Source organism: Populus alba, chromosome 19, assembly GCF_005239225.2.
Source record: "Populus alba chromosome 19, ASM523922v2, whole genome shotgun sequence".
Classification (NCBI taxonomy): Eukaryota; Viridiplantae; Streptophyta; class Magnoliopsida; order Malpighiales; family Salicaceae; genus Populus; species Populus alba.
Genome location: NC_133302.1, coordinates 4,354,005 through 4,368,391, shown reverse-complemented (window position 1 = coordinate 4,368,391; position 14,387 = coordinate 4,354,005). Strand labels below are relative to the sequence as shown.

The 14,387-nt window shown below is 36.5% G+C and overlaps 1 protein-coding gene across 1 annotated transcript; it reads right to left on the bottom strand.

Moving 5' to 3' along the window:
- LOC118058112 (probable LRR receptor-like serine/threonine-protein kinase At1g07650) lies at positions 1-12,501 on the bottom strand. Its single transcript, XM_073406539.1, has 25 exons — positions 12,324-12,501; positions 12,061-12,235; positions 10,559-10,630; positions 10,408-10,476; positions 10,254-10,325; positions 10,085-10,156; positions 9,893-9,964; positions 9,706-9,777; positions 9,542-9,613; positions 9,379-9,450; positions 9,223-9,294; positions 8,970-9,041; positions 8,684-8,749; positions 8,115-8,180; positions 7,978-8,013; positions 7,830-7,867; positions 7,011-7,387; positions 6,760-6,942; positions 2,620-2,662; positions 2,337-2,477; positions 1,812-1,930; positions 1,474-1,684; positions 1,105-1,342; positions 698-848; positions 1-483 (listed from the first exon to the last, which is right to left on the bottom strand). Exons 1-25 carry the CDS (start codon positions 12,415-12,417, stop codon positions 118-120), a joined length of 3,021 nt encoding a protein of 1,006 aa, XP_073262640.1. The 5' UTR covers positions 12,418-12,501; the 3' UTR covers positions 1-117.
- Positions 12,502-14,387: the final 1,886 nt, after the last annotated feature.

Sequence of the window (14,387 nt, the reverse complement as noted above, 5' to 3'; positions counted from 1 at the left end):
TATACAGCTTATTTGAAGATATTTATTTAATTCTACACAAAGTGAAACTCATTTCAGCTGTAAGATTGTGACTCTGAGAAGACTATTAATGGGCATCCGTACATGTTAGGATCATTATTAATGATCTGGATACAGATCCTGGGCTGATGAAGATGAAGGACCATCCCATGTTCTATCTGATGAATGCACGAGGGACCGAGTTTCGTCGATACTCAGGACTGAAGATTGATCAGAGTTGCCTCGGAAACTCTTAAACCTCAATGAATCGCCAAATGTACTTGGATCCACGACTAATTCCTGAACATCACCCTTTCCTTCAAGCATTCTTACTACGGCAGACATTGTAGGTCTAAGTGCGGGAGATTGAATTGTGCATAGCAGTGCTACTTTAATCATCCTAGCTGCTTCTTTCTTCTTGAAGGCAGACCCTAATCTTGGATCAACAAGCTCCATTATGTCTCCATTTTGTTGTAAACTCCGCGCCTGAAATAAACCACAAGGCAAAAGTAAACAGACATGTAGCTGTTTTACTGTCTCATGTTCGAGGAGTCCGTTCTTGATTAGATGAGACAACTTTAGCAGTGAATTAATGTTAAGGTGGTTCTCAGAAGTATTCTGTCTTCGAAGATGTCAGACCTAGTCTGCTTTGGAGCTTAAGTTGCCTGCAAGGAGAGTAAATGGATATGACACAACTTACCCAATCTGGGACGCTTACGAAACTTTCATTATGTTGGAAGCTCATGATGCTCATCCCAGCAACAATTTCCAGTGCGACAATACCGAAACTGTAAACATCTGCCTTGTAGGTCAAGCGACCATATAAAGCATATTCTGGTGCCATGTATCCCCTGAACAGAAAGAATAACACCACAACCTTAGCAAAAACAGTAAACAATGCTAAATTTGGAGCAACTCACTTGTAATGGTACTAACTTTTCAGGAATTATACCCATCTATATCATAATTATTGTATTATAATTGGTCTACAGGAGCAGTCACATATCAGTTTTGTTTAACCGAATGACTTGAAAAAGAATGGCTGCAGCACTTCTAAGACTATGTGAAAAGGCTAGCTGGATAGGAAATGAGATAACAGAAACTCACATTGTTCCAGCAACTCTGGTGGAGATATGGGTGTTGTCCTCCTCGTCAAGCTTTGCCATGCCAAAATCAGATATTTTGGCATTCATGTTCCCGTCAAGGAGAACATTGGTAGTTTTTATGTCTCTGTGAACAATTTTGAGTGTGGACTCCTCGTGCAGGAAAGCTAGACCTTTTGCTATATCAACACAAATCCTCTGCCTTGTAGGCCAGTCTAGATTTAGTTGGCCCTCCTTTTTGCCTGTAATCAGTATGCACAGCCCAACCAATCAAATTTTTTACCTTAATTCTTTCTATATGCCATTCAATGTCCTTTTGTTTCTTAAATCAATTTATAAAAGCTAATACTTCAAGGAAATGAGCATAGCCTACCGTACAAAACATGTGCAAGGCTATTGTTTTCCATGTATTCATAAACCAGTAGTAGTTCCTTCCCATTGATGCAACATCCATACAATCTAACAAGATTTGGGTGTTGCAAAGCAGAAATCATGCCTATTTCGTTCACAAATTCACGATTTCCTTGCTTTGATTTTGCTGACAGCTGCTTAACCGCAATTATAGTACCATCTGATAGTACTCCCTAGAATGAGAATCATTTTAGATAAATGAGGAAATGGATTCATTTAGGTCAATCTTCCATGGTATGGAATTGTAGGAAAAAGAAAGTAATCGATTAGCAGCTAGATCAAAGTCAAGGCTGTCATTACTTTGTAGACAGCACCAAAACCACCTTCTCCAAGCTTGTTTGCTGGATCAAAGTCATTTGTTGCAGCTTTGATTTGTTTGAAGGTAAAGATACCAGTTAGCAGATCTAGCCCAACAAGTTCTGCCCAAGGAACAAGGAGGATAAGTTGTGCCACACAAATGATTCATAAGCAAAAAACTAACTTGTAAAAAACATGCCACTTATGGTGAAAAGACCTCAGCCTTACACCATATTTGTATGACGGTATGAGACTAAAATGATACAGTTCAGATCTTAGATGTGCCAACTTCTCTTCCCTAACAGCTTAACATGAGCCATATTCCAAGTTGAAAAAGACAAGCATGCAACAAAAAACCATTATATCATGAACAAACAATTTCACATAATCTTCACTGTGAAAGGGAAGAAAACATGTGCTTTTCACAATCATAGAGTACAGTCTTGAGGTTGGGAATTCTCATTGTTGAAAGTATGTGTTAACAGGCACACTAGAATTCACAAATCAAACTAATGTTCATAACAGTACCTTGATCCCTTGATTTCCTTCCTCCCAGATAACCTTTCCACCAAAGCACAGATACGAGTATGAAAATGAGGAACAACAGCGAAACCACAGACCCACCCACAATGAGCTTCTTCCTCTTGCCTTTCGTAGGAGGCTTGAATTCTATGTAGAAATAGGAACAGTAAAAGCAATTAATGTTAGATTGTAGAGTTATTCACTACTATGCCACTTCATTACATGCCAACATGCTCCATGTAGTATTGAATATTATATTAAAATTTACAATATAAGAGGTATGACTTACCTGATTCTATATCAATGGCCGATATTGTTGGTGGGAGAAACCACTGGTGGTGGCTTTGAGACACTCAGAGGGGATAAAACACACTGTTTTATTACACAAAACCGAAGCTTACAATTACACAAATCAAAAGCTTAATACACGCCCTCTCTCTCTTCTTTCTCTTTCTAGTGTTCCTCTCAATTCTCTCCACACATATAACATAAACTGGGCACTCTATTTATACACAAAAACAGAATACGAAAATTCAAACTTTCTTCAAGTGTGAAGGCGGCTGGCGGCTGTGGGTGTGGAGGCGGCTGGCGGCTGCGGCTGGTGGCTGGCGGCTGGTCGGTGGTCGGTGGCTGGTGGCTGGTTGCCTTCCTTGACCATCTGGGAGCTTCTGGATTGAGTTTATTCAACAAATCTCCCCTTTAAACTCAATCGAGGGATGTCATGCCAAGCATGAACACTTCTCCTTTCAATGCCTTCTTTCTGCTTGTAGACCCTTTTGACACCTATTGCTTTCTTCTTTTCTGGTGGGTCCTTATCTGCATGGAAACAAAATAGAGTTGTATCTTCCATAACCTGAGTGGTATCGTACAACTCTTCAAGATTCCGCATCCTTCTTGGTCCTTCTGACGAGGATGCTGATGGTGGTGTTGATGATGATGCTCCTGGTGTGTTCCTCCTGTTGAATACAGGGAAACTGTGTACCGGACTTTGTGGTTCAGCTGCTGGTATAAACACCGGACTTTGTGGTTCAGCTGCTGGCACAATCAGTTCTTCTGCAGGTACAATCGGTTCTTCGACAAGTACTGTTGGTACTTCTTCACCTTCAAGGATCAAATCAAGATTGATCCATTTGATTGCTTCTTGGTCATCACCATTCCGTTGCCAAGATTTATCTTCTTCAAAGATAACATCTCTACTCGTAATCACCTTCTTTGTGATGGGATTATACAGTCTGTATCCCATCCTTCTTTCACCATATCCCACAAAGATGCATTTCTCGCTCTTATCATCGAGCTTTTTCCTTCTTGCATCTGGGATCTTTGCATATGCCACACAACCAAAGACTCGTAGATGAGTAACACTTGGTTTGTGACCACTCCATGCTTCTTCTGGAGTGACTCCTTGCAAACTTCTGGTTGGGCAGCGATTCAATAGATACACTGCACATGACACAGCTTCAGCCCAGTATTGCTTGGGCAGCTTCTTTGCTTTGAGCAAACTTCTGGCCATGTCAAGAATCGTGCGATTCTTCCTTTCTGCTACACCATTCAGCTGTGGTGTATAAGCTGGTGTCGTCTGATGTCTGATGCCTTGTTGTGTACAGAAGGCTTCAAAGTCATTTGCTGTATATTCTCCTCCTTGATCAGATCTCACTGTTCTGATCGTATAACCAGTTTGCTTCTCCACAATTGCTTTAAAATCTTTAAAACAATTGAATACTTCTGACTTCCTCTTCAGAAAGTATATCCACGTCTTTCTACTAAAATCATCAGTAAAAGTGAGGAAGTACCTATTTTGTCCAGTCGACATAGGCGTAATTGGGCCACACACATCTGTGTGTACTAACTCCAGTGGCCTCTTTGCTCTCCAGTTGACTTCTTTAGCAAAACTGGATCTGTGATGTTTGCTGAGGACACAACTCTCACAGACTTCATCTGGATGATCAATGTGAGGCAAACCTTTGACCATCTTCTTGCTTGCTAGCATCTTCAAACTCGTGAAATTCAGATGTCCAAGCCTCAGGTGCCAAAGCCATTCTTCACTGTTGGTGATGGCGCTCAAACACCTTGCTGCATCATACTGGATGTTCAAAGGAAACATCCTGTTCTTGGACATTTTCACGTAGGCCATTAATCTCCAATTGTTGTCTCTAATTGCCAGATGACAATTCTCCGAGTAAAAAGTATAGCCTCTCTCCAAAAGTTGACCTAAGCTGAGTAGGTTCTGTTTTATGGCTGGGACATAATAGACATCGGCGATGTAACTGGAATCGCCATTCTTCATCTTGACTGGGATGTTGCCTTTACCTTTGAATGGAACCTTTGTGGTATCTCCAAAAGTAACTAGACCTTGCTTGGTCTCATCTAGATTACTAAATAACTCTCGGTAGCCGCACATGTGATTGCTGGCTCCAGTATCTAGATACCATATGTCCTCCTTTTTCTTATCAAGTCCTTGTTGGACAAGAAATGCAGTTTCTTCTCTGTCATCCTTCTCTACATAGTTGGCTTGCTCACGTATCTCCAACGGAGCTTTTCTTCTGCATTCAGTGCTATAGTGCCCAAATTGATTGCAACTATAACATTTGATATTCCTCTTGTCACGGTTATTGTAACCGCCTCCTCTTCCTCTGGGAGTGAATGCTTGTTGTCCTTGGCCTCCTCTGGTGGTGTTTCTGCCACCTCTTCCTCTAAAACTTGTATTCCAAGAACCTCTTCCTTGGAATTGCTGGAATCCTCCTCTGGATTGTTGACTTCCTCCTTGAGTGGTGTAACCACTTGATGAAGTCTCCCCTTGCTCATATCTGTCCTTGAGAGACAACTTTGCTTGTAAGGCATGCTCAATTGACTTATCTCCGTTTCGCTTTACAATCTTCTGCTCATGAGCTTGCAAAGAACTCATAAGCTCATCAACCGTCAACTTGTCCACATCTTTGGACTCTTCAATTGCGACAACAACAAAATCAAATTTTGGATCTAGGGATCTCAAAATTTTCTCAGTAATTCGAGCATCGATGATGGCTTCTCCATTTCTCCTCATCTGGTTGACTATTACCATAATCCTTGTGTGATAATCAGAAATAGACTCCGAGGACTTCATTTGCAATAACTCAAATTCTCCTCGCAAAGATTGAAGACGAATCTTCTTGATTCTGTCAGCACCTTTGTATTTCTGTTGGAGAGCCTCCCATATATCATGTGACGTTTCAGCGGAAGCTATGATCTCGAACGTATCTTCATCAAGACCTTGGTAGATGATGGTCTTGGCTTTGTTGTCCTTCTTTCTGTTGACTTTCAAGGCTTGCTTCTGTGCCTCTTGTAAAGCATCTTCTCTTTCTTTGGACTCTGGTTCATCATAACCAGTTTGTACAATATCCAAACACTCTTGTGACCCAAGAAATGCCTTCAATCTGATGCACCAACTATCATAGTTGTCTTTGGTCAGCTTAGGGATGAGTGTATGTGTACCTTCTGTAGTCATTTTGTTCTTGGAATGACTATATCACCTCTTTGGAAGCCGAATTTGGAACAACGGACACTGTAGATCGATCCGGAATGGTCCAAATAGTAGGGAACCGGTCTGACTTTGTTGAAATCGGTTCAAAAAATGGGTGAACCGGTCCAAAAACCAATTCTGTACGGGGGCGGTTCGCTGGGTTGAACCGGGAATATTCTGGGAATATGCCTTCGGCTCGGCTAAGGCTGGAACACGGCTCGGCTCGGCGCGATATACGGCTCGGCTTGTGGCTCGGCTGGACTCGGCTTGTGGCTCGGCTAGGACACGGCTTATACGGCTCGGCGCGGCTCAAATATGGCGCGCGTGTGGCTCAGTCGTCTTCAACCTCGGGGCGCGTGGGATGCGCGTGGGCGATCTGGCTGAATATTCAGGAGGCGCGTGTGGGCTACCCCGAACTCCGATTTGGCTGATTTTTGCGGCAGTGAGTTTGTCTTGATAAGCTCTACACTTTGGAATGATCAAAACTTGTTTTTGACAATTTTGAAAATTCGGATATACCCCAAAACTCTTCTGTTTTCCGATGAACGGGGCTCTGATACCAATTGTTGGTGGGAGAAACCACTGGTGGTGGCTTTGAGACACTCAGAGGGGATAAAACACACTGTTTTATTACACAAAACCGAAGCTTACAATTACAACACAAAAGCTTAACAATTACACGCCCTCTCTCTCTCTTTCTCTTACTAGTGTTGCTCTCAATTCTCTCCACACATATAACATAAGCTGGGCACTCTATTTATACACAAAAACAGAATACGAAAATTCAAACTTTCTTCAAGTGTGAAGGCGGCTGGCGGCTGTGGGTGTGGAGGCGGCTGGCGGCTGCGGCTGGTGGCTGGCGGCTGGTCGGTGGTCGGTGGCTGGTGGCTGGTTGCCTTCCTTGACCATCTGGGAGCTTCTGGATTGAGTTTATTCAACAGATATTAGTGGACCGTATATTCCAATTTTCGGTGACGTTGTTGTCCCTTTCCCAGCCCAATGAAGGCGGATCTCTAAAGCTGTATCTGTAACTTTCGTTGTAGAATTATGAATGTATACCTTATCTACCCCTTGGGCTGCCTTTTCAATATCAAAATCCTTCAACACAATTCTGTCCTGCAAGAACAATTCTTCAGTCAATTCATTTCCAATTAAATAAGGAATTAATATGTGATCTTTAATACCTGAATATAAACATCAAATATCCGTCTTCCAAGACTATAGAAGGATCTGTTGTTCCTCATTACTATTTCAGCAAAGTGAAGCTTCACATCGTAATTCCCATTAACAAGACAACGCACGTGGTATGTGAGAGACAAAGGAGTGAGGCGAGCTTTTGTGTACAGTTGAGAGTTGTTCATTCTTAGTATGGACATATTTTGTGCTATGTAGTCGTCTTCGGAAGGTTTAACATCCCAGACATGTCCTGTGGTACTTATTTGCCAAACCTCTCTTTTGGGTACAAATTTTGTTGCGCCTCCTGGCTCATCATCTGCTTCATAGATGGTATTTCCAACGGTGGTTTCTGATCCACCACAATTTATGTGCACCGAGTATTGATCTATACGGAATTGTCAAAATGTTTACTGTCATCAATATGAGCATTTGGAAAACAAGAGATAAATTTCACTTACTTTGGCACATCCAACTGAATATAAAACCTCATAGATGCTGAACAAGAAACTCGCATTAGTTTTAACTCCAAGGAAAAAACAGCAGCTAACATTTTCTCTTCTTCTTGTTCTTCTTATTTCTGAATATTCAAGGTGGCTTTAAATGGTCTTATAAATCCTACCAATCTAAGACTTGTATCTTAATCTAATTATGAAGAAAACTAGTCAACTAACTATATCCTAACAGCACCAAAACTCTAACAAATCATTGGTCTTAATATTGAAGAGTTTTAACAATATCAGAACTCTTGCAAACTCTAATTCCTATGAACATAAGTACAAAACAAGAGGAGCACATGTATCATAAATTTGATGCAGAAGCATGAGTACCTTTTGAACAATAATCACTGAGGCACTCGACAGGCTTCCTGGACAGATTGGTGAGAGAGAACCATCAGCTTATCTTAAAAAATGAAGTGAAAAGGAGAAGAAAATGAAAAGATATCTGTCTTAAGAGTTTAATGAAGTAGAAGCTTACGAGTAGTTCCCTCCCCAAGAACTTTTGAACAAATTTCTGGAGAACCAACTCAGAAGTTATTTATAAGTAATGAAGTGAAAGCATATAAACAGCAAGCTCAATTAAAGGAAAGACAAGCAAAAGGAAGTCAATCTTACAGTGTTTCTTTACAATTAGTTGGCGTAGGGATTTCAGTGAAATTGTTGTAAGAAAGATCAAATTCACTGCATGCAAAGATAGCTTCTTTCAACATTGAGACAACTTTGCACAGATTTTTAGAATTTTTATTACAAAGTTATAGATAGTAACTTGAAAGATATTGCAATTGGAAATAGTTTGTTTATCCATACATATCTGTACTGAAATCAATAAATTATGGGAATGATTGTCTGTTTATCAGTTGCCCATCAGTATAGTTCTTCAAAAGCTAGGATTACTTTTATGGCCACAGACAGATTAATCCTACAAAATTATATAAATAATGGCCTAAATCTCTTCTTTTTTTTTATGCTCTCACAGACAAGGAAAAACTGGAAGTGCCAGTAAAAGTTGATCATTTCAGTCATTCGTATGACAAGGGAGAGAAGATGGACTAAGCATAATTCTCAATATAATATGTATGCATTAAAATTATGTTCATAAAGATACAAATTTCCTAGGAAAGAATAATAAATACATTATGAAATTTCTAACGTAATTCATATAGAAATTAAGAAAAATAACTTACTAGCGAGTATTTCTACTCTGGATCCAGGGCGGGATGGGTCCAGAAAGCATGTTCCCTGTAACATAACTATGCAATAATAAAAAATTATCATTCGGTTGAGCATCTAACCATGATTACTATAGCCAAATCCTGTCCCCAGACTAGACAAAATTTTGAAGCTTAGATGATGGCTTGGGACAATAAGCTTATCATATGACTACTTATATGCTGTTTACAGCACAGTGGAGGCTGCTCATGCACCATAAGACACAGTAGCTAGCCATCCTCATGAATCTAGAATACTTACATTTTCTCCAACCTTATTAGGTCATCATAATCTGTTGGAAGATCTCCTTTCAATCTGTTGAAACTGAGATCCCTGCAACCAAAACAAGAAGTGCATATTGTTCTTAATTCTACGTTATGGAAGTTCAGAAAAAAGTACAAATAATAACTAAATTAGCAATCTAAGGTCGGCAGCTCTAAGTATGCGTGAAATTCACATTTCAATCTTGATGTAGATGAATGAAAAATTAAGCATGAGAGATAATGAAGATTACAAAACTTTCAGTTGTTTCATTTCAGTCAAGTATCTGGGAAAAGATCCTGACAAGTTGCAGGTGCTTAACATCCTGCAGCATACATTTAATTCATGTAAGCTAATACTGCATTGTAAATATCCTGATATGAGAACATCAACAGAGAGAATAACTCACAAATAGGTCATGTTTTGCATAGATTCTAGGTTTGGAAACTCTGAACCATCTCCAAGTAAGTCACTGATTCTTCTGGAAAACATCAACCATAAATAAATGTGAGACTTTCATGTTTTTATAGTTGATGATTTTTCATTAACTATGACCAAGGAACACAGCTTACAGCTTAGTTAGACTGTTCAAGAGAGAAATGTTTAAAGGAATGGGCCCTGAGAAACCACCGGCCTGGATCTCTCTGTTAATGTAAAATAAAAAAGTCGATTAAGGTTCTGCTTCTAGAGCTGCAGTGATAAGATTGAATATTTGTGGTGGAAAAGAAGCACATACAATATATCAAGCAGTTTCCAGCTTTGAATAAAATCCGGTATTCTTCCAATGAAGTTATTACTGCTAAGCCTACTGCACTTACCCAACACAAAGACAGTCAAGAATTTAGAGACTCAAGAGATGCTTCTCTGGTATCAAATTCTATATCCAATAACATAACATAACTATACAAGTTATAAGAACCTACAGCTCCTTTAATTTCGTCAAATTAGAGAGAGCCAGGGGTAGCTCTCCAGTCAAATTGTTGGCACTAAGACTGCTGCAATTACAAATGAGAGAAAAATTTAATGTCAGCTTTCTCTAATGGTATTCGCCACATGAAATTTAGCATTCAATAACCAGATATGTATCTCCAAGATAAAAGACTGAACAAACTGACATATTCTCCAGGTTAACCAAGTTTCCAAGCTCAGGGGGAACTATTCCAGAAAACATATTATTTTGAATGCTCCTGCATGAGTGTGAACCGTCAGTATTGGAATTGTCTAAACATTTGAACAGCTTTAGGATAAAAAAGAACGATAGAATGACAAATACAAAACACATACAAGTATCTAAGTGTGATAATCTTTCCCAGATAGCTAGGAATTGGTCCGGTTAAGCGGTTAACAGCAATAGACCTGCAGCGTATGCAACCTATTAATACAGTAAGAGTAAGCAATTCATTGGCTAGAAACTTAAGAAAATGTAGTGTTTTCTTACAATATTTCCAGCTTCGTATTAGCCCACTCTGGTGGTATGTTACCACTCAGGTAGTTCGCCCACAGATCGCTGCAACGTATATAGAATCTCTAATTGAATTGAATAATATGTTCAAAATTCATAATTGCTAAAATTTAAAAACACTACTTACAGATGCGTAAGGTAAGGTAGTTTCACAATAGATTTCGGGAGACTGCCAGCAAGATCCTGCCCTTTGAGAAATCTGCTTCACAAGAACACTTGGACCCATCAATTCCTCATTAAAAAGTAAAAAATCCAAACTTCAAATATAAAAAATCACCTTTCGTAAAGAAAGAAAATACAAAATAATGGACCACAGACCTGAAAAATCTTTTGACATCTAGCAATACTAAAGCATGAACTTCTCAAAAGTGAACTAAACCAATAATTTCAGATACTTTTACACACTAACTCTCAAGGGTTTTGACCTTGTAGCTCAATACCATCATAACTTTGGAAAAATTCCAAGAAAACGGACATTGCTAGCATTAAAAATTCAGCTATTAACAACACTATTGATATATAAAGATACCTTCTTGTTCCTCATTTTCAAACAAAAATGCTAAAAATTTAATCAATTAAAAAGGGAAAACATTCACTCAAACAGTGGCGGAGCCACGTAAGGGCAAGAGGGGGCAATTGCCCCCCCTCCCAGCCCTCACCTTTCAAAATCAGATCCAGGAAGGAAATTCCTTCTCTTTTCCGTTTTTAATAGAGGATTTTGGGACAAAAATTCTATGTATGGTCTAAGATATATATATATATATATATATATAGGTATAGAATGAGGCAGCTGATGGGTTTGAGAAAAGAGTTGGCTTGTCTAGCAATTATTTTTTTGTTATAGACTTCATCTCTCTCTGATAGGTCAGCCAGATATGAAAATTCCAAAAATACTGGGTCTACATCTCTAAAAATTAGTTATTGAAAATGTTAGGGTTTATAATAATTTATGGGTTTGTTGAATTAATATGTGTATAGGTAATATTATATGCTAATGGATATAAATTGAAATGAGTTTTGATGAATTGATAAGTATTTTGTTATGAATTTCATATGAAAATGATGATAATGAATTTACTAATAATTAAAAATGAAGTACAGGACAAAAAAAATTAGGGACATAATAAATAAATTAAAAAAAACATTTAATATTTTATGTTTAATCCACTTGTACAAAACAACAAGTCATCAAAAACAACATCAATTTGTGACAATCCTTTTAAGCTATGATTTTAGATGTTATGTACCATATATCAGTATAGAATTGTTGCCAAGAACTTTTCTAGTCCTTAGAAGATTTAGAAATAGATAAATGAAAATTTGTTGTATATATTGAGAAATATATTTTTTAATCAGATTAAAAATAAAATCATTATGAAGCAGTTTTAAAATATAAAAATATCGAAGAAAACAATTATAATGTACGTTTTTTTTATTTTAAAAGTATTCTTAAATTAATTTTGCTTGACTTTGAGTTGGTACATATATTTCAAATTAATTTCTATATATAACATATAATATCAAATATTTGTTAATAGTTTGCCCCTTCATTTAAAAAATCCTGGCTCCGCCACTGCACTCAAACATAAACAAAACAAGCATGGACTATTAAGAGAAGTTGAAACGTACATGGAAACAATGTGGCACACACCCCCAAATGAGCAATTGCAGACAACTTTATTATCAAACATTGGCCTTTGAGATGAAGGTGGTGTTACCCAGCTTGTCTCATTGCTGCAAGGATCCACCTTATTATTCCAGTCTTTTTTCCCCACTTGCGTTGCTATTTCAAGCAAAGCATTCACTGCCAAAAAAAAAGAAATACAGCTTCAAATCTTGGGGTGGTAAAAAATTGAAAGGTATCTTTACCAAATTAAACATACACATGGTACCTTCATCTGGAGCAAGAAGCCCGGCTTCTGCCTCCAGCTTGATTGCTCCCATGCAAAACATTAGTATCATCAGCATATGTAAGATGAATGTCATCCTCAAAATATCAGAACTGTAGCCACAATGTTCTTTCTCTATAAGTAAACAACTTTGAACTCTCTACAAGTAAATATCAGAAACTTTCATAGACTGTCCAAAGACTCAGAAAATGGAAATGACTTGAGGACATTTAACTAGTTAGTAGCCCCTGGGCGGAGCTTTTGGTCATTGTCATTAGTCTAATCTTGACTCTGAGAGTCAACATGGCAGCTAGCTTACCTTGGCGTTTTGCTCTAGTTTTGAAATTAAAGCTTCCCAGCTATTTTTTAATTTTTATTTTAAAAATATTTTAAAAATATTTTTTATTTTTTAAAATTTATTTTAACATTAACGTATCAAAATAATTTAAATATACTAAAAATAAATTAATTTTAATTAAAAAAATAAAAAAAATTATTTTTTTAAAAAAATACTTTTGAAACTAAAAAATAAATAGGCTGTTTAGAATTACATTACAAATAACGTTTCATGAAAATTAGATTTTTTTATTTAAAATTATTTTTTATATTATTTTAATATGCTAATATAAAAATTAATTTTTTAAAAATAAAAAAAATTATTATTTTAATATATTTTTAGATAAAAAATATTTTAAAAAGCAATAACTACTATATTTTTAGATATACTCTAAAACAAGTAATACTTAATTTAGTATAAATCATTTAATTTAGCAATGTATCGATGACTAGATGGAATAGATCAAATCCAATTTGATTTTTTTAAAAAAATCTAAATTAGCTATGATTTAAGAATTAAAAAAGGATAATTTAAAAAAAAAAAAACATTATACTTGTAATTATGTAATTGAATTAAAATAAATTTACTGAAATTATCTTGAGTTTAGCGGTATCATGCCATGTCAAATTAAAATGTTATTTGTTTTAGTATTAACCGTGTGAAATGAATGCTTTGTTTGCTAACAGTAGGAACTTTTAGTACACTGAGCCATGAACGCAAACCGTGTGAAATGAATGCTTTGTTTGCTAACAGTAGGAACTTTGTTGTTATATGATCTTGTCATTACAATTATTATAGCCCTGGCTAACACGTTACGGAGAATTATTGTCCTTGCGGATGAGATTATTATATATGTTATGATCACCACTTGCTTTACCATGTCGATCGCAGTACTTGATAATCCCTTTCTCTGCCACATACATGCATCACGAGCTTACCTCAAATATTCATTTTCTGAAAAAGCTTATCTGAAGATATCCAATAGCATGCATTGTATATTTCTTAATTGTAGGTTATTTTTTTTATAAAAAATAAAAAAAAAACTAAAATTTAAAAATTTTAGATTTTTTTTAAAGCTATATCTAAGAATCTTGGGTTTGACTACAATATCTGACTTAAAAATAATATTTATAATATTAATAATAATATTAAACTTGCATGACCCAAGTTTAAATGAACCTGACTGGCAATACTGGATTCAAGAATATTGGATGTAGATCTGACTATAAGGTCGTGTCATAAAAGTAAAATAATTAAATAGATTAATTAAAAAAAATAAAAAATAAATCATTAAAAAAACAAACAAAAATTAAAAACATAAAAAAGAAAAAAACAGTTATATAATATAATATAATATAATAATATAATAATTATAATAATATAATATATTAATAAATAAATATATTAAAAATTGGAAAAGTAAAAGGCGTGAGATACTTTCCAGGCCTTTTAGAGTATTCCTTAATTAATAAGTGGCCTGCCGCGAAATTCTGTGTGTGGTGCTTTCACTATGAAGGCTGACAATGGTGGGGCTATATGGCTGGCGATCAGTGATCCATGACAGTTTTTTCTGTTTTGTATTTTGATAATTTTTATACTATATTACCCATTCAAATCTACTAGTGATCTACGCTGGGCAATTATTCATTAGGGGTTCTCTTGGGATTTAGATGCACGACATTCATAGTTCATTGCTATAAATTATAATTTAGAATTTTATTTAATAGTTT

Excerpts from the sequence above, each read along its gene's own strand:
- LOC118058112 (XM_073406539.1), bottom strand. The coding sequence starts at position 12,417 with ATGACATTCATCTTACATATGCTGATGATACTAATGTTTTGCATGGGA. Across the intron at positions 10,157-10,253 it reads ATTATCACACTTAGATACTT|GAGCATTCAAAATAATATGT; the intron begins GTATGTGTTTTG and ends ACACTCATGCAG. Across the intron at positions 9,965-10,084 it reads TTGGTTAACCTGGAGAATAT|CAGTCTTAGTGCCAACAATT; the intron begins GTCAGTTTGTTC and ends TTGTAATTGCAG.